Here is a 20,704-nt window from a genome sequence, read left to right on the forward strand (position 1 = left end):
ATTCTTCAAATGGATTGATATGCACTTTCATAAATTGTGATGTCAAACATTCTTCAAATGCATTGATATGTGCACTTTCATAGATTGTGATGTCAAACTTGTGATATAAGGAATTTATGAATTTGCTGTGATAGTCTATATACCAGGCCAGCAATTTCACATGGGGGTGACACCAGTCATACACACATCATTCACACTCCTGGTGGAAAGGGATAGTCTTGTGGACTTCTACACATCCTAGGAGCTTATCCATAGCAAGAACCAACAGCATACACTACTTTACTGTCACCCCTTCATAATGAGACTGCTCCCTACACCAATCCTGAAACCACAACACTCCCTACACCAATCCTGAAACCACAATGGATGCATGTTACTTCCTATGGAGTACCCTGTACACTAACTGGGTCTACACACTAATGGGCCCTGCCAAGTGTACCTACACTCCCTCCCAGTGGTCAATGAGTGTCACTTTCATGCACTCACCACTGTCACTCCGTTCACCTCTAGCACACACAATCACTCTTGCTTGCTACAGCCATTCCTCTCATTCAGTACTCTCTTCACACGTTTCATCCACTCCAGGCGTTCCTCTTAACCTTTCATCAGGGACATCTAACTTCATTGTTCTTTATTAGTTTTCTTTTCCTCATAAACCAACTTAAGAAAACTTCAACAATTTTTTTTATTAAAATATCAGATGTATGAATATAGAAAGAGAAAAGGAAAACAAAGGGCAGGACATCCAAACTGAGTGAATTCAAGACAGAGACCTAAGATGGGCTGATATTGTGGGCTGTGAAAACATCACACTAAGTTGGTACTCTGTTTCATGGCACAACTTCTTATGGATCAAGTAGAAAGACTTTGCTAAGAAATCAACTTCTTACATAAATGGAGGCAAACTAAATACATGCAAATTATATAGTTGTGCCTGCATGGCCATCTATATATTTAGTAAAGTTATCCATCATTTCTTTGGACTGTCATTGGCTAAAGTTCTCTATTCCTCAATAATAATTTCCACCCCACAGTCTGATGCAGGAAATAGGTTTACTTGTAAATTGTAGATGTGATTAAATGGTTCATGAATGAGAAGCAATGCTGCTCTAACTTCCCTTCCCTTCTTATCTAAAAGGAAAATATAAAATAGCATTTGCCATGCATTTATTTTAGTAATAGAAAAAAAAACAGCATACCAAAGCTGACATTACATAGCTCACTCAAGGAATTATATTAGTTCCATATATCTTTGTTAACGGAGATGTTGACCTCAATATGCCTGTAGAGTACAATATTAAATGCTAAGTGCTTTCTGTTCTGTGCTTCTGTTCTATAGCCATGAAATGAGATCTTTCAGGCAGTGATAATTTAACAGCTTCAACCCAGCTGGCCTGATTTCAGAGCTTGCTGATAGCCACTCTCCTTGCTTGGTTCCTGTTCTAACTTGATCATGTCATCAATGCGCAGGATGGTAATGGCAGCTTCTGTGGCGAATTTGAGCTGCTTCAGTTTGCTCAAAGTTGGTTCAAAGACACCTACTTTCTTGTTGTCACGAACCTGGCCTGCAAGATAGATTGAACAGTACATCAACTGACTGCATATATAAAGTAAAACACATGGATAGTTATGATACGTATGAATGAAAGATATGAATGAATTAAAATTATTTATGGAATATGTATGCAGAACTTTAACATTAAACATGGAAAAGTATTCATGTTTCTTCAAAGGCTTTCTTTATACATGCATATACAGACTTAATGGCAGCTTGCTAAGCTACACAAGCTTGCTGCCACCCTTTACAAGCCTAAATCTTCAAAAATTCTTTTCTTAGGTCTAAAGATATAAACATTTACTAATTTACATTCAGATATCTCTCCTTTACATCCAATTCCACCACCCTCTCAACATGGCTAAATCATTTTACCTACCTCTTCTCAAACTAATACACTCAGCTTACCTTGTCCTCAGTTCACCAAGAACTTTGTTGTTCAGTAATACATTACACATCCTATCTAATCATCCTCATCTCTGTCTGCTTCCACCTGATGCACCAACGATGTACTTGACCAATGGGATCAGACCACATACAAGAGAGCCTCCTATTAAAGCTACATCTTCCTAGATGCATTTATAACTGCTCTCCATTCATCCCTAAAATGTACAGGTGCTCTTCCTTGTTAAAAAAATAAATAAATAAAGATAAAAAAATAAATAAAAATAAAAATATCCCATTCATGGTTCCTCCCTAGGCTGTAAAACTCAAACATTAGATTTGCTTAATCAATCTCTTATTTTTTCAACCAAAGCAACGCTCCTTCCTCTGTTTCATCAGTTAAGTCACCTGCACTACTTCTCACCTCCTCATTCTTCACTCTTTCTATGTATACACTCTGACACTGCCCCCACACAGTGCAACTGGAACTATACTTCCTCCAACACATTCATCCACATATTCATTCAAGTAATCAACATCCATACATTTTTATTATACCTCTCCAATGTACCTATCAAACACTATATGTACAAATAGCAATATGTGAAGTACCCCTGAATATAATGGTGAATGTTGTTATATTTTATAAAGATGAAAAAAGGAAGGGTGGTAAGCACCTTCCATCCTAACCCGTAAGAGAAAGACAACAGCAGCTTGGCATCATAAGGACATGCATGCATACAGCTACTTTTGTCTTGTGCCAACACCTTGAGATCAAAAGCTGCTCACATCCTTCCCTTTTGCCCTATCTAAAATTTAACATCATCATACATGTTGAGAACTTTCACAATCACAAATAACTATGTACAGTATAATGATAATCCCATGAAAAAAGCAGCACAAAATCTATTATGAACAACTTCAATTGTCTGACTTCAATTAAATCTCTATTCTTTTGTCAATTTTGACTTTACCACATTTATATCTATTATCATTCTTCTTTCCAATAATCAGGATATCAAGAAAGTATTCCATAAAATAAGGGAGATAAGTAAAGAAGAGTAAAACTAGAGTAGAGAGAAGCCAGTGCCTCTTCTCTAACTGGGTGGCAGGCTGACTGAGCCATTAACCATACTGATGAGATTACAAAAGTAGCTGAAACTGTACATTGTTGCAAGCAATGAGTGAATGGACTATAGAGTTAAAAATGTAATAGAAGTTGTAGCTGTTACGCATGATGCATGGTGTCTGATCGGGGTTTGAAAAAAACCTATTTTTTTAAACCCAACTCATTGGGTTTTTTGGGGTTTCATTGTTTTTTTTTGTTTTTAGTTTTATTTTTTATTTATTGCTTTATTGTTTTTTTTTGTTTTTAGGAGTTTTATTTTTTATTTATTGCTCATACCTATAAGTAAATCACTTTAAATAAGCAACTGAAAAATAATCTAGAACAAACAAAAAGTTTGAAGTGTCTCTTTTTTCATGTAGGAGGGGGACGGATCAAGAACAAAATTAATAAATAAATAAATAAATAAGTAAATGATATGCCAGTCCCCAAACAGAGTTGAAAATGGTAGTCAGAAATTACAGGATAAGTGTCTTGAAACCTCCCCCTTGAAAGAGTTCAAGTCACAAGAAGGTGGAAATATGAAAGAAGGTAAGGAGTTCCAGAGTTTACCAGAGAAAGGGATGAATGACTGAGAATACTGGTTATCTTTTGCATTAGAGAAGTGGACATAATAGGGGTGAGAGAAAGAAGAGGTTTGTGCAGCAAGGCTGGGGGAGGAGGGGACATACAGTTAGCAAGATCAGAAGAACAGTTGGCAAGAAAATAGTGGTAGGAGATAGCAAGAGGTGCAACATTGTGGCGATGAGAGAGAGAGGATGAAGACAGTCCGTTAGAGTAGAGAGTTGATAAGATGAAAAGCTTTTAATTCCACCCTATCTAAAAGAGTGGAACCCTCCCATAAATGTGAAGCATATTCCATACAAGGACAGATAAGGAGAGGTAAGAAAAACTGGTGGAGATGACTCAGAACACCTAACTTCACAGAAGCTGTTTTTGCTAGAGATGAGATGTAAAGTTGAGTTGAGTGTAAGTGAAGAGAGGGATAGTTGTCTGGAAGGTTGTGTTGAGTTGATATATGGGGGAATTGAGTTTTTGAGGCATTGAACAATACAAAGTTTGCTCTGTCCCAATCAGAAATTTTAGAGAGATTAGAAGTCAGGCGTTCTGTGGCTTCCATGCGAGAACTGTTTACTCCCTGAAGGGCTGCATGTCTCCGAAGACATGGAAAAATGCAGGGTGGTATCATCAGCGTAGGAGTGGATAGGACAAGAAGTTTGGCTTAGATCATAGATGAATAGTAGGAAGAAAGTGAGTGACAAGACAGAACCCTGAGGAACACTACTGTTAATAGATTTAGAAGAACAGTGACTATCTATCACTGGAGCAAAAAGCCAGGTCACCAGTAGAGCGGCCTTGATGGAACCTATACTGGCAATCAGAAAGGTCATGAAGTGATATATGTTTAAGAATCTTCCTGTTGAGGATAGATTCAAAAACTTTAGAGAGGCAGGAAATTAAAGTATTAAGACAATAGTCTGAGGGATTAAAATGGTCACCTTTTTAGGAACAGGCTCAATATAGGCAAACTTCCAGCAAGAAGAAAAGGTAGATGTTGACAGACAGGCAACTTTTCCTAGTCAAAGAGTTTGACTAGGAAAAGTGTGAGCATGGAGGCACAGTTTCGGAGGACAATAGAAGGAACCCCATCGGGTCCATAAGCCTTCCAAGGGTTTATGCCAGTGAGGGCATGGAAAACATCACTGCGAAGGATTTTAAATAGTCAGAGGATGGAGGAGAGGGAGGAACAAGCCCTGAATCATCCTAGATAGCATTTCTAGCAAAGGTTTGAGCCAAGAGGTCAGCTTTAGAAATAGATGAGATGGCAGTGATACCATCAGGCTGAAATAAAAGAGGGAAAGATGAAGAAGCAAAGTTATTGGAGATTTTGGGGAGGTGCCAGAAGTTACAAGGAGAGTTAGATCTTGAAAGATTTTGACACTTTCTATTAATGAAGAACAGACACTTGTTTAGGTCATGCTGATACAGGTTGGTCTAGTTGGACAAAGCCTGTATTAACTTGTACTATACAGGAAATTCAAGGGTCAGGATTGACTACTTTTACATTTTTTATGTATATGTACATATTTATCAATATAATATATAAATAAATTTTGATGTGGAGAGAATTTTTTTTTTTTTTGTGGGTTTTTAATGCCAAGTCTGGCAGCAATAGAACAACAGTCAGAAAGGAAACTTAAGATGAAGTTACAGAGAGAAGGATAGAAGCCATAGGAGGGTAGTTTGGAAATCAAACCTTTGTGCCAGACTCATATCAAAAACTTTTGATAGTCTAAGGCAACAGCAAAACTTTCACCAAAATCCCTAAAAGAGGATGACCAAGACTCATTAAGGAAAGCCAGAGGATCACTAGCAAAGCGACCTTGACAGAACTCATACTGGCGATCAGATTGAAGGTTGTGAAGTGGTTAATGTTTCAGAATCTTCGTGTTGAGGATTGTTTCAGAATTTTTATGTTGAGGATAGATTCAAAACTTTAGAGAGATAGGAAATTAAGGGAATAATAGGACGGTAGTTTGAGGGATTAGAACAGTCACCCTTTTTTAGGAACAGGCTGAATGTAGGCAAACTTCCAGCAAGAAGGGAAGGTAGATGTTGATAAACAGTGCTGAAAGAGTTTGACTAGGCAAGGTGCAAGCACGAAGGTATAGTTTCGGAGAACAATAGGACAGACCCCATCAGATCCATAAGCTTTCCAAGAGTTTAGGCCAGTGAGGGCATGGAAAACATCAATGCAAAGAATTTTAGTAGGTAGCAGAAAGTAGTCAGAGGGTGGAGGAGAGGGGGGAACAAGCCCTGAATCATCCAAGGTAAAGTTTTTAGCAAGGTTTGAGCTAAGAGGTCAGCTTTAGAAATAGATGAGATGGCAGTGGTGCCATCAGGTTGAAACAAAGGAGGGAAAGGCGAAGAAGCAAAAGTTATTGGAGATGTTTTTGGGTAAGTGCCAGAAGTCACAAGAATTACATCTTACAAGATTTTGACACTTTATTAATGAAGAACGGACACTTAAACATTTAAGTCATGCTGATACAGGTTAGTCTGGTCAGACAAAAGCCTGTGTTAACTTGTACTGTACGGGAAATTAATAGGTCAGGTTTGATTACACCTTATTAAATTTTGATATGTTTTTTTATCCCTAAACAACCCACTTTATTTTCATTTTATTTTTGGTGGGGGGCATGGAGTTTTTAATGCCAACCCTGTGTCTGATAAAAAAAATTAATACCATGCATATCATCTATTTTTCACTAATACATTCCAATGTCCACAATATTCAGATTCCATGGCAATAACAGTACATTCACATTCACTCCAAAAATAATAAATAAATAAACTTCTAAGCTTCAAAAATAAATAAACTTCTAAGCTTCAAATAGTAGGAACAAGATATTTATCATAATACATTTATATATTAATTAACTTAAGTTCTTATGTAATAATCATTTTCATCCCTCAATCAGGATGCACAGCACACTATAAATGAGTAAGTGTGCACTGGTATACAATTTTTTTTTTTTACAAAACTTGTAAACCAAAAGTTTCAAGACGCACAACTGTAATATTTACTCAAAGTACCTTGTCCACTTTTTGCATTAATCTCAAACTACACTTGAATATTAAAGGCAAAACCTAAAAAACTGCTGTAAATATGGTTGTAATTTTATTTAAAAACCACTTTAATTAAGGTAATCACAAAATTAGTTGATGTAAAAGACTCACCTTCTATAAGATCCAAACCATAATACTTCAGCTGGGAATGCTCAGTCTTGATCTGGGATGAGTGGTGGTATGCTCGAAGCTTGGGAACTAGGTCAGTTGCATCCTTAGCTGCATTGACAGCCAGGGTGTTGGGAATGACCAATAGAGATTGGGCAAATGCCCCAATTGCTAGTTGTTCTCGAGAACTCTGAAAAGAAAGGAAAGATTACATTTTTAGATTGATCAGAAATTGTGCCTGGTACATTTGACCCTCTATTCATGGCCATTTGTATCCATGAGGAGCCCATTTATTTATACACATGCTTGTGTGTGAATAAAATTATTACTATCTTCATAATTCTGAATGTGTTTGATAGTTGTAACTTTGTCAAGGACATCATGATTAATTGTAATCTTCAGGTAATGAATGTAAAAAAAATATTGAAAACCATGATTAAATCCATAAAAAATAATTACTAATAAGAACATGTTTAACATATGAGGATTTACTATGTTTCATTAGTTCCATCTTTTAATACTGATGGTGCACCTCACCCATTTTAGCACCTGGCCTGGTGTGCCATGAGGAAAAAGATTCTAAAACAATGGTATAGACCCTATGTAGAGAAAAAATCACATCTGCTCATCAGTGTACGTTGCACAAGGGACAGAAGTATTTTAATCATAATAATGAGGGAATTAAAAAAAAAAAATTAAAATATGAAGGAAACTAATAAATAATTTCAATTAAAAAAAAGTGTGTGTGTGTGTGTGTGTGTGTGTGTGTGTGTGTGTGTGTGTGTGTGTGTGTGTGTGTGTGTGTATTTTGTCTTGATTGCCACTATTTGAGAGGGATGTTGGCTTGACAGTTAAAATAATAAGTTTACTCACAAGACTGGTGGCAAAGCTTTCCAGGTAGACAGACAGTGCTGCTTCCACTGATCCTCCACCACACACAATGGAGCTGCTCTCCAGGACCCGCTTCACTACACACAGGGCATCGTGCAGAGAACGTTCCATCTCATCGCAGTAAAAGTCATTTGGACCGCGAAGGATAAGAGAGCTGGCTGTTCGTGCACTGGTCCTGAGGAAGAAAACCAAGAGTAAAGTTCAATTTCTATTTTCTCAAGTGAGTAGTACTCCTTACATTATAAAAAATGGTTTACATATCGAGATGTCAATGTCGGTATGATTCAGAGTCTAATCGGAAGAGGAGGAATTCTAGTTAGCACATGATGTATTTCATATTACTGAGATGAAACAACAATGAACAAATTTCTAGATTTTCAACAAATAAATGATATATAACAGTTGTTTATAATGACTAATGGAATAAAATCAACATTATATAAACTATACAGGGAAAACCTAACAAAATGCATATAATAAATATTTTAAAGAACAATTTGACCAGCAAATACAAGTGTTAGTAACATACAAGTACAGTTACCTATACAGTCTAGTCACCATGTCTTAACTTACCCCTTAATGAGAATGAGCTCATCATCACACACACGTTCCTGAGTGACCTCAGCTGCCTCGCCAAGGTAAGTGGGTTCAAAGGATTCTTCTCCCTCAAGGTTGCACAGTGTTGTTAAGAATGTCGCACCTGTTGCCTTGGCTATTCTCTGTTAGACAGACAACAATTTATGTGGAATAAGAAAAACTCTTAGTATTAAAGAATTTCATCTTTGTTGTTAATTATTCTGAAAAATATAGGCAGTGACATGGGAGATGAGACACAAATCTTGTTACATGCGCATAAAATGAAAATAAACTGTGACCAAACCCTGACCATCAAAATTTACAATTAGGTAAGTAAGTAATTAGTACGTGGGATGTTTGCTAAAGGACCTGGCATGTGAAACTCAACAACCAAAATATAGAATGAGGAAGCAGATACATTTATCTTTTCAAATAACCAGATGTTCAATAACTAGACACATGTAACCATGTCTGGATATCAAATCGGACATGACTGGAAAAAGACCCAACAGCAGCCAGCACAACTCAAATTCGTTACCTACATAATACTGCACAATACCACTTTCCATACCAATGTGTGGCAAGTGGCAAGAATTAATTGGACACACAATATCTGGACAAATGTAACATGCAAACATGGTGTGCATGAAATAGGACAAATATTGGACGGATTTCTGTAATATCATGATAGTTCAGTATCATGATGATAGTTCAGTCTCACCTTTAGGTCTGACTTCTTACAGCGACGGACAGCCATTGCTCCAGCCTCCACAAAGTACTTCAGGCAGAGGTCATCAATTCCTCCAGTTGTTAGGATTACATTTGCACCAGCCTTTAGGATTTTCTCAATACGTTCCTGCAATACAAAGGAGTAAGTATGTAATTGTGACAAAAGGCAAAAGAAGAAAGAAGTGCTGTTATTCATGCAAATTTAGAACAGAAACAGTTTAACAGGTGGAAAAAGTCTAACCTTGGCAAGAAGTAAAATCCAAATTATATCTTAGTTGTTAAACAATACATTTACATCATTAAAACTGGATTTTGCAGAACTTCTCAAGATATAACTATGTTTGCCTTACAAGCAAAGTGAAAGGGAACTTAAGAGAATGGTGGATAATTTCTACATGGCATATTTAAGATGGAAACTGAAGGTGAATGCTGGAAAAAGTACAATGGTGATATCTGAGAGAAGAAAAGTGGAGGTGTGACTCTACAATATCTTTTAGGGTGAATGTACCAGATGTAGGAAGGTGTAAGGTGCTTATGGGAAGAAAGATAATGAAAGAAGAGTGTGAGTTTCAGTATTTGGGAACAAGGAGTAATGGATGTGAAAGGTAGGCAGGTCACTTGCAATCATGAAACATAAAAGATGTTTATGGAAAATATTCTACCAATGCTGATGTATGGCTCAGAGATCTGGATGTGGAATAGGCACAGCAATCAAGGGTGCATGCTGTGGAAATTCGCTAAAAAAGGAGGGCAAGTAGAGTGACAAGATGAGAGGGTGAGAGCAATGACAATGCTTATGAGAGATGTGATATGAGCATCTAAGTGGTGCAAACTGTGAACTGGTGAAATGGATGAAAATGAACAATGAGATGTTATGTGCATGTTGAAGGGCAAATAGTTTGTAAAGGGTGTATGTGAAACAAGATGAAGGTATTAAAAGGAGAGGAAGGACACTTGAAAGTTGGAAGTATAGGATATTGGAGTATATAAGTGAAAGAGATGCTAGTAGTGGCCAGGCACTTGAACAAGCAATAAGGGAATGTCTGGATAAGGAGAGGTGGAAGCTCTGCTGTGGCCATCCTCTTTGGGGATGCTTCTGGAGAGAGTGGTGTGTCATAGATAGATAGATAGATAGATATTAAAACTTTTAAAACTCAATGAAATAACCAGGCTGTAGACACCTTACCTTTGTGATATCTGCCTCACGCTGCCGGATGGCCTCCAGTTTGGCGGGATCATTCACCAGGACCTGAATTCCCAACTTCATTTTCTCCTTGTTCAATGAGAAGTCAAGGCAGGCAATCTTTGCATTGGTGATCTTCTTGGTCATTGCTGAAGAAGAGTGAAAAATGTGTTGGCTTTATTTGCATGAAATAATCTTATGGTGTACAAACCAAAGACAATTAACATTTATCCTACATTTATAACACACACACACACACACACACACACACAATAGTATGACTGCTAGTCTTCTATGTGCTTGATTGCAAGGTCACAACTTCCTGGGCCATGTCTATTCTCTGGTTTTTAACAAATGATACAGAACAAAAAAAAAAGCGAGCTGAATTCAAATGGCTTCAATAACACTAAAATTTCTTGACTGTGTGTAGAGCTAACAGTCATATACCTAACAGGTAGACAACTAGGATTTATAACCTTTTATGGTGAGGAGGCAGTAGACACCTGCAACTCTAAATCACTCCCAGTAAGATACATACAGGGTATGAGGGAGTGATACAAACCTGCTGATTCTCCCAGTGTCTTTTGTTTCCTTTTATAAGAACAAACAAAGTGGAGTAGCAGCCTGAACTATAAAGACAACTTCCCATAACTACACACACTTACCACAAAAATAAAAATCCTGATAATCCACAGAAATCAGCCTCTGGGTCCCCATCAGGGGAGGTAACCATAAATGTCCTAAGGCAAGGCTATCCATCAGTTACTGACCTGAGCTATCTTGCTACCTCCTCTAACTTTCCCTTTATCAACTTCTGTAACATATGTGGTCTAAGATCTAACCTCCAATCTGTGCACAATCATCCCACTTCCTCCAAACTTCACCCTCTACTCCTCAGTGAAACCTGGGACCACTGACAGCAGACTTTTCTTTTCCCCTTACTTTTTCTAGCCTCAATTTCAATCTAAAGCTGCTGTTGTATATGTGTATGCAATGCTAGAACTTGCCCTTGTAGACATGCTTTTGAGTGTCTTCAGAATTTCCAATCATCTGATAAAAACTTTGTCATCAGTGGTGTATCTTTCACCTAAATCCTCCAATTATGTAAAATTCTTTTACAATCTGATATCCAAAGTGGAACACATTCTCATTCCATACCTCAGAAAACTGTACACATCATGTTACTCCATGAGAATAAAATATATTATGGGTCCATATGGTGTCAATACAAAAGACAATACAAGTGAAGTAAAAGGAAAAGGACTTACCATGTGATGCCACGGTACAGTTGAGGGCATAACCGTTGATGATTGCAGACTCTGTGGCAGAGCGGCCATGTGCCTTGAGGATGTTGACAGCCTTGATGGGATACTTATAACCTCCCTTGCCATCAGAAGTACGCACTGCCATGGCTGCATCTACTACCATGTTGGCAAAGAAGTCACTGTCAATGGAGATGACCTGAAAGACAAAACAAGTGTCAATACATGTCTTGGTGTTTATTTTTAATTCCTCATGAATCAAAGAAATGGAATGAAGCAAACTGAAACTAAGAAGAGATGGCTGTATAAGGGAGATGAAAGCTAAGGTAGACAATCAAAGCTGAAATGGAATGAAGTGGACTGCATTTTTTACACATGTGCAGCCTATGGGTGAGAACGTTAAAAGTGACTGAATTACAAGTCTCAAAAATAGGTCAGCATTCAGAATTTTGTACAGATATCCATCTCTGCTTTTAGCAGTAAGAAGTGTTTGACGGCACTGTTGCCTGTTTAACTGGGTACAATTCATACAGCAGTTGGGAACACTATGGGGTGAATAGATGAATGCTTTCTTCTATACCTTGGATGACATGGAAGTCTTGGCAGCAGCAACAATACAATCCCGGCCCAGCTCATCTGTGTTCATGGTCAGGTTGTTCTGAATATACCGACAAGCTTCCCTGAAAGAAATACACCAAGGCATTACAAGCTTGCATTGAAAGTTGAAGTAAATCTCAATTTCTCATAGATGTAATTCATAATCATCCTACTTAAGTGCTAAATAAGGAAAATTTATCCTTTAATAATCACTTTTAAAAGTTAAAAGTTCATTGGTTTTAGTTTTAACATCCATTTCTTAAAGTAATTATTAAGGATAAAATTTATCCTTAATAATCACTTTAAAAAGTTAAAAGTTCATTGGTTTCAGTTCTGATGTCCATCATTGATGCTCTCCAGAGGAACATCAGCCAGGTGAACCCAACCACCCACCGTGGTGCCCAACCACAGCAGTAACCTTACAGTAAACAGCTTAAGCTCACAGGCCTGGACAAGACTCGATCTGCCAATCTTGGAGTGCAACGTTAATGCGATAAGGCGTAAGGCTCCACAAGAGTTGAGAAAACAAAGAAATCTGAGCTAGAACTACCTTTTAAAGTGCCTAACTTGTAGTACTGTGCATTTTCTCCATTTCAACACAGAGCCTCATATTAAAACTTTATCAACTCATGCCACCTGTGTGCTAATCATAATTCTAATACCCACTGTGAAGACCCAAGTAGGAAAGGAAAAGGAGAAGTGAGGAGACAGGAAGAGAAAGGAGAATGAGAAAGGAAGGGAGAAATAGGTATCATGCCTTTGCTACATCAGCTGCAGATGTGACTGCCATGTCTGACACAGATGAACAATTTAATTATGGCTCTGCCAGGTTAGAAAAAGCTACACCACCACCAAATAAAAGCCACCAGGAGCTCAAAGCCTCATATGTAAGGAAGTGCCTTTGTCATCTTATGGGAGAGGAGCAGAGCTGCTTGCCTGGGGCACTGTGAGAGACTTAGTGTAGCTGTATACTGGTGCACGATTTAGTGCATGACACATCTTGAGAAACTTATAATGAAACGGAGATTGTGTATTCTGACACAGCTCACCACTGCCCCAAACCCCAGGCATGCTCGAGGTTGGGGATTTGCTGCACACTACCCACTCTGGCTGGGCTGCCCACTCCTCTCTACCACAACACCTGGGTCACCTGCTCCACTTTACCACCTCTCTACAGTGCCACTGAGCCACCCTGCCACCTCTGTCCCAGCAGTTTTCCACCAGGATCCTTCTAGGTCCCAGGGACACTGCAGGGCACTTGTAGCAAGCCTACCAGTACACTTCAGCACATCATCTCTAAGCCTGAAAGAGCTACATAGCTGGTAGGTGATATATTAATTATTACTTGATGCATGATAGGGTACGCCACAGAATTGCTCTGAAGGACCTGATGCAGCATGGGATCCAAGGATAAAAAAAAAAAAAAAGGTGCTCCACAGCAAATTCTGGAACTGTCACTGGTCTGGGGATGTAAAACCCTTATCTCTGATGCCTTTTGGGACATCAGTCATAAATGTCCATAGTGTACAGATAATGCCCAACCTGACATCCTAGGGTAAAGGTGTTGGGGGATTAGTGTCATGCCATATCAAACAACCAATTGGACTGAACCAGAAAGAGCTGAAATTTTTCCCATTACCCCTCAACAGGGCATAAAACATGCATCTTATCGAAAGTTAGTACTTCATGAGCTCCTAATCTTAATTTGCACTGTTGACAATATTCTTGCAAAGAAAATAACTTTACTGTATTTAAAACAAGTTACTTTTAACAAATCTATGTCCCAAATGAAGCAAAAAGGTCTAAACTTATAAAACCATGAGAAAAATTCCCAAAATATATTAAACTATCCAGAACAACCTACAGATTATGATATACCATTACCTTTGTAAAATACAATTTTATACATGCACATTAATCTCAGCTACAATATACTCATTGCACCTTATAACAAGAAAGGAAGATGTCTGCACCCATGAAAACTTGCCAGTCCACAGATGTGAGCAAGTAACAAAATGATTGTGGATGAGGGAGAGGAGGTGGAAGAGAAAACAGAGAGGTAGGGAGACTTACTTGCAAGCCAATTTGTAGCCAGCAATGATGGAGGTGGGATGGATTTTCTGCTTTACAAGCTCATCAGCAACCTTGAGCAGCTCAGCAGCAATGATCACCACACTGGTTGTGCCATCACCAACCTGTGGGGATTCAAGGAACAATGAAATTTTTTTTTTTTATATTTGGAATTTGGAAAAGACAAACAGAGAGAGAGAGAGAGAGAGAGAGAGAGAGAGAGAGAGAGAGAGAGAGAGAGAGAGAGAGAGAGAGAGAGAGAGAGAGAGAGAATTATCCCCTGAAGGATGGATGGTGGGAATACCTACCTTCCACTAGCCATCCTTTATCTTCCTTGTCTATATAAATCTAAACTTATATTACAGATCATATTTACTATCCATCATATCTAATGTATTACTATCTACTGCTGTCACCAGAAAAAAAAAACACTCGTTATGAGCAAAAGAAACATGAACACTGTTAGAAACAAGAGAGAATGAAGTGAGTGGATGTGGTGGGTTAAACACTCTTGAGTAAAGTTATCACAGTTTTCTTGTTTAAGGATTCATGGCAAATAGATATAAGTGAGAGGCTGGATGCCATGCAACCTGACAGAGTATGCAGGACAAAGTCAAAAGTTTCAAAGAAGAATAATGGCATATTTTTCTATATCAATACATGGATAAACAGGTAACCAGATAAACCACGTTTCACTGTACTAGAGAGGTTTCTATATCAATACATGGATAAACAGGTAACCAGACAAACCACGTTTCACTATACTAGAGAGGCCTTAAAACACTACACTGAGATCATTTTTAGATAAAATTTCAAATAATATGAAAAGCTTCTGCCTTACCTCCTCATCCTGAAGCTGTGCCAACTCCACCAGTACACGAGCTGCTGGGTGCTCCACCTCCAGGAGCTTTAGAATGGTTGCTCCATCATTGGTTACTGTCACATCCTACAAAGAACCATATTGATATTATGATGAAAAGGTGTCATTAATTCACTAACTAATCTGCTTTTCTCTAATACTTAGAATTTCAAATAGAAAAATTTACACAAGAACAACAGGTATAAAAAAGAATAATGCAAGAATCTAAAAATATAATGTTTTCTACTTCAAAATTATTGTCCAGAATAAACTATGAATAAGCTGTCTTATTTCATTAAAAAACCTGAAGAAAACCTCTGAATGCAAACTTTCAGATTACCTCCAAGTCATAAGGAATTTTTTTATGAAGGTTACACTTATAAGAATACATTATTGAAAACTAAAAATTAATAAAATCTGAAACAATTTAAAGATAGCAATACCATTTTGCTATAATTATGACAAATTTCTTCCATTGTGGCTTATGGGATGGAGAGAGAGAGAGAGAGAGAGAGAGAGAGAGAGAGAGAGAGAGAGAGAGAGAGAGAGAGAGAGAGAGAGAGAGAGAGAGAGAGAGAGAGAGAGAGATACTGTAAGTAAACTAAGAAAGCAATACAATATGTGTGTATTAGAGATAGACTGAGGAGGTTAAAATATAATGAGGTGATAGAATGAATAATTAAAGATTTTAATGTAATTGGTAGATAAACTAAGTAGAGTAGAAATTGACTCTGGTCAAGTTTTTAAAGGGCCATGGAAACACAACGTAACAAGTCCAAAAGAACAGTGTGAACAAGACCTGAGCAAGGAGACTGCTAGACTGCATAGCTGTATGAGTTACTATTAACTGAACAGGATGGACAGATGCAAACATGTTCTGGGTCTTCCAAAATAATGGTGATAATGATGAACAATTAACATCATTTTTATCATTCAATGAAGGACTTACTTTCAACATACCCAGCTATCTAGATTTCCATTCTATAACAGGAAGAGTACACATACATTATTACAAATCCAAAAGGTACACATATAATTTTACTTCCCTGTATTCAGTGAAGTCTTTCTTTTGTACCCTTATACCTAAATGTAAAGTAAAGTTCAAAGAAAACTTTTAGGTTGTTAGACATACTATGCACTGTATGATGAAGCACAGCTGATGTACTTACACCGACATCATCAACAATCATTTTGTCGAGTCCAACTGGACCCAGGGAGCTCTTGACAATGTTGGCAACTGAACTGGCAGCAATAACTGTAAAAATAATAAATAAATAAATAAAAAACAAAAAGATAAATACACACACACACACACACACACACACACACACACACACACACACACACACACACACATATATATATATATATATATATATATATATATATATATATATATATATATATATATATATATATATATATATATATATATATATATATATATATATATATATATATATATATATATATATATATATATATATATAGATAGATAGATAGATAGATACATAACTTTAAACTTTATACAAATGAATAAATTGATATATATATATATATATATATATATATATATATATATATATATATATATATATATATATATATATATATATATATATATATATATATATATCAAGCAACAAATGGAAAGTGTATTGAGTAACACAGATCAAAGACATTTCCACAAGTAATCCATTACAAAGAAAGAAAACATCATTGTGATTGTCTGAATAAAACAAATAAATACTTAAAAAAATAAGAAAAATCTAATGAAAACAAAACACACCAGTGAGTGGCATTGAAGCCAGCAGTATAATCTCTTCAGTTTTGCCAATTACTCTTCTGAGGCTATCCAGGGAAGCTTTCTAGTTGGTTTATAATGCAACATAAGAGCACAGAGTTCACTTATGATGCCACTTACAAAGAATAACAGAAAAAGAAACAAGAGAGTTGGCCAATTTAGTTTCTGAAGTGTCCTGATACTCCTCTTTTGAAATCATTCAACTTGTAAAAAGGAAGGGAGCACAAACAGGAAAAGAGTTCCTGAATTTATAAGCGAAAGGAATGAAAGAATCAAGATACATATTTATTCTTTCCTTTAGTAAGGTGAACACAATAAAGGCAGTGAGGATGCAGGAGTGGGGGAAGGCATACAGTTAATAAGTTCAGAAGAATAGTAGCCATGAAAATAACAATAGGAGATATACAGTATGTATTTTTTTCCATCTGCACTTAAGGATCAAGTTCCTACTGAATCCCAAAGACCAGTGAAGAAGAGGCAGAAGTCATAAAAGTAAAACTGGAATTTTTCTAGGCATCCAGAAATGTACTAATTTGCAGCACTAATAGCAAAACACTTATTATATTCCTGTCAGCTACAATATGAAAGTAGAAATACTTGCAGAAGTTATGGGAGATGGAACTCCCTCTTCATATCAGATTGGGTTAAATTAGTACTAATTAGGAAGTAAGGTTAAGTAGGTAGAATGTTCAATGAAATTACATCATGTAGATCTTGTACTTGCACCAGTGTTTTACTACACCAGATTGTTAAGATGATGTCAGCACAATTACAATAATTTTTTATTTTGCCACCACAATGTGGAGAGGCCACCAAAACAAAAGGTAAAGTCAACAATTTGCTGCCGAAATCACTGGATAAATGAATGGTAATTAATAAATACATAAATGTACAACAATTTATTAGGCAACTTAAACTACAAACTATCTATCCTGTAAAGATAATACCTATACAAATAAATTCTCCTGTGACTGGTATAAAAATTTGGAAATACTATATCGATACAAACCAAATTTTCCTGTCATGAGCTAAGTGGAAGAACATAAATAGGTGTATTCTGAAGGTGGAGCAATGATGGAAGGTACATCACTGCTACTTCTATTAAGCATGCCATGCCAAACAAGAAATGGAACCTATTTCCTTATATGAATGGAGAATAGTACCCAACCTGACCTGACCTAACCTAATCTAACCTAAGCTGACCTAACCTGACCTGACCCTCACTTAACCTAGCCTAACCTACACGCATCACCTAACAAAAATTCCCTATACCACAGAAACTAGTAATTTGCAACAAAATCTTCAATAAAGTAAGGGAAAGTACTAAAAAGAGTCACATGACCCTATTTCCTATTTTTTTTCAGCCCCTACCCCTTACAATGTTGGGGACCTGGTGGGAAAGTGGGGTTTTCCGGTGGGGAAAGCTAAAATAGAGCCAAATATTGCCTCTTACCACCAAGAATAAATATGGAGCTGCACTACTGCTGCAGAAGCTCTATTTCATATTTACCAGTACAGTTTAGTTAAGTTAGGATGTTAACAGCAGAAGCAAGATCAAGAACATGGCAGTCATTACAATGACAAGAACAGCAGCAATATTTATTATTAGTGGTCAGAGACAATATTTGGCTCTATTTTAGCTTTTCCACCTAAAAACCCCGTTTTTCCACCAGGTCCCCAATAATGTAGAGGGCAGGAGCCGAAAAAAAATAGGAAATAGGTCCACGTAACTCTTCTTAATATTTACCAAAGAAAGTTTCTCAGCATCCATAAAGGTAATCAAAAACAATACTCCTAAATGTGTAAAGCATTATGGTCCTCTCCTAAAATAATAGCAAAGCTTACAAAGAAAACAGGAGTGAAATTGACAGATTATTATTTTAATCTAATCAATAAGTTGAAGAAACAAAGGGTTTAATATACAGACTTTAGCAAAAGAGAATCTATTACCTTATTACTAAGTGTAGTGGGACTTACTATGAGTCAATTAGCTCCTCCAAGTCCATATCTTTATTTTTTCCAAGGTTTATCCAATTTTTGTTTCAGACTAGCCACAGAGGATGTGGCCACAACATGTTTTGGTAAACTATTCCATAGGTTCACTACTGTCTGGCTGAAAAACTTGTTCCTCACAACAAGTCAATTTTTTTTTTTTTTTTTTTTTTTCCAGTTTCAGTTGGTGTCCTCTCATTCTTACATTTTCATTTACAAGCATCAGCTTCCTATGGTATATATCTTCTATTCCATGCAGCAACTTGTATATCTCAATTATATCTTCCCTCAGTCTTCTCTGGAGAAGTGTTGTTGTCCTAAGGCCTCAAGTCTTTCAGGATAACTTTTTCTCAATGCAGGTACTAGTTTGGCAGCACATCTCTGCACTCCTTCCAAACTCAATTGATCTTCCTTGAGGTAGGGAGACCATGCCTGGACATAATATTCTGTTTTGCTTTGGACTAATTTATATAACAATAAAAAGGTATTTTTTTGTCAAGTTCTTCAAAAGATCTTTTGATTATCCCGACTGTGGAATTTACCTTGTTCACCACAGATTGTACTTGTTCACTAAATTTTAGTTTATTACCTATTAGAACTCCAAAATCTTTCTCAGCATTAATTTCTTCCAAGATTAGATCGCTTTCAGGGTTTTCAGAGATGATAAACAATTAGGAAATCTCTCTCACACACACACACACACACACACACACACACACACACACACACACACACACACACACACACACACACAAGAAAGAAAATAGGGACTTAGAAAGATAAAGGGGTGTTGTTGCAAAGGTTATACCTCGAAACAACATCTTATCTCTGATGTCATTCCAAAATAACATTAGTGACGGCAGACAATGGTGATGACACGCGGCCAAGTAATAAGCCAGTTCTTAATAAAAAAAAATAATAATAAAATAAAAAAAACCGTGAAGACCTCGGAACGTAGGCTTCTTTGGAAACAGAAAACTAAGAGACATTGAGAGATTATCATAGCACACACCAAATCTGAACAATTCGCGTCTCTCAAAATACACCCTTTGACATGACCGGTGTGGCCCGCCCTACATTTCCCTACTAATCCTTTTACTTTCCTCCTCCCTCCTCCTCCTTACCATTCTCGGTGCGTACAGGCGTCCCTGAGGAACGCTTGCCCTGGATACTGAGCACTGATTCGGCAGTCATTGTGGTGGAATCGAGCTAATTTCTTCCGTGGTAGTGATGCTTCCTGTCGCCGCCGCCTCGCCGCAGTGACTCATGTAAACAATGTGGCCAGGAGGGGATCACGCGCCATGCCAGTCTTCATAGAGGCTTGGATTTCTTATACTCGCGCTGGTTAGCCTGCATAGAGGATGGGATTGTTTTATTATAAGTGCATGAAGTTGGCAGATTCTTCTCGAAGCAAATGGCAAATGTTATATTTATTCACGATTTAGCATGGTTTTCGCTGCCACATGACGTTGTTGACAAGAAAATATCTCTTTTGATCAGAAAATCGTTAATGAAAGATATTCAACGTTAAACAAACTTAACCTTAATGTCTTGGATGAGATGTTTGTCACATATTTTCAAGCACGACTCTCTTCGCTGATTTCAAGGCATTTAATTTTTTTTTCAAAGAAACAAAAATTATGTTAACATAATGCCGGTGCATTCAAATGTATATTTGTCATGTGCAATGACAGTTGAGAAGCAGAAGGACTCACGAGTATTGTTACCATGTTTGGGAGACAGCTACGCCCACACTCGGTGCAGAGGTGGGTGCATCATTATTCATGCTTCAATCTGCCCTTCATTTTACAGGATGGTTTCGTTTCATAATTTTCCTTTAAGATGTGGTAACAAACGTTACTAACTCCGATTCCACTATAGGTTTAAGATCTGTAGCACAGTTATGAAGCAAGTAATTCGCGTCCCATTCTGGCCTAA

The 20,704-nt window shown here is 37.2% G+C and overlaps 1 protein-coding gene across 1 annotated transcript; it reads right to left on the reverse strand.

Moving 5' to 3' along the window:
• Positions 1–1,154: 1,154 nt before the first annotated feature.
• LOC135110890 (T-complex protein 1 subunit alpha-like) lies at positions 1,155–20,704 on the reverse strand. The gene is made up of 13 exons (XM_064023511.1): positions 20,482–20,704; positions 19,891–20,116; positions 16,140–16,225; positions 14,953–15,057; positions 14,115–14,236; positions 12,025–12,124; positions 11,451–11,643; positions 10,186–10,331; positions 8,992–9,126; positions 8,268–8,413; positions 7,677–7,869; positions 6,807–6,993; positions 1,155–1,565 (listed from the first exon to the last, which is right to left on the reverse strand). The coding sequence occupies exons 2-13, from the start codon at positions 19,958–19,960 to the stop codon at positions 1,381–1,383; spliced, it is 1,668 nt and encodes a 555-aa protein (XP_063879581.1). The 5' UTR covers positions 19,961–20,116; positions 20,482–20,704; the 3' UTR covers positions 1,155–1,380.

The sequence above is a fragment of the Scylla paramamosain genome, chromosome 21 (assembly GCF_035594125.1).
Source record: "Scylla paramamosain isolate STU-SP2022 chromosome 21, ASM3559412v1, whole genome shotgun sequence".
Taxonomy (NCBI): Eukaryota; Metazoa; Arthropoda; class Malacostraca; order Decapoda; family Portunidae; genus Scylla; species Scylla paramamosain.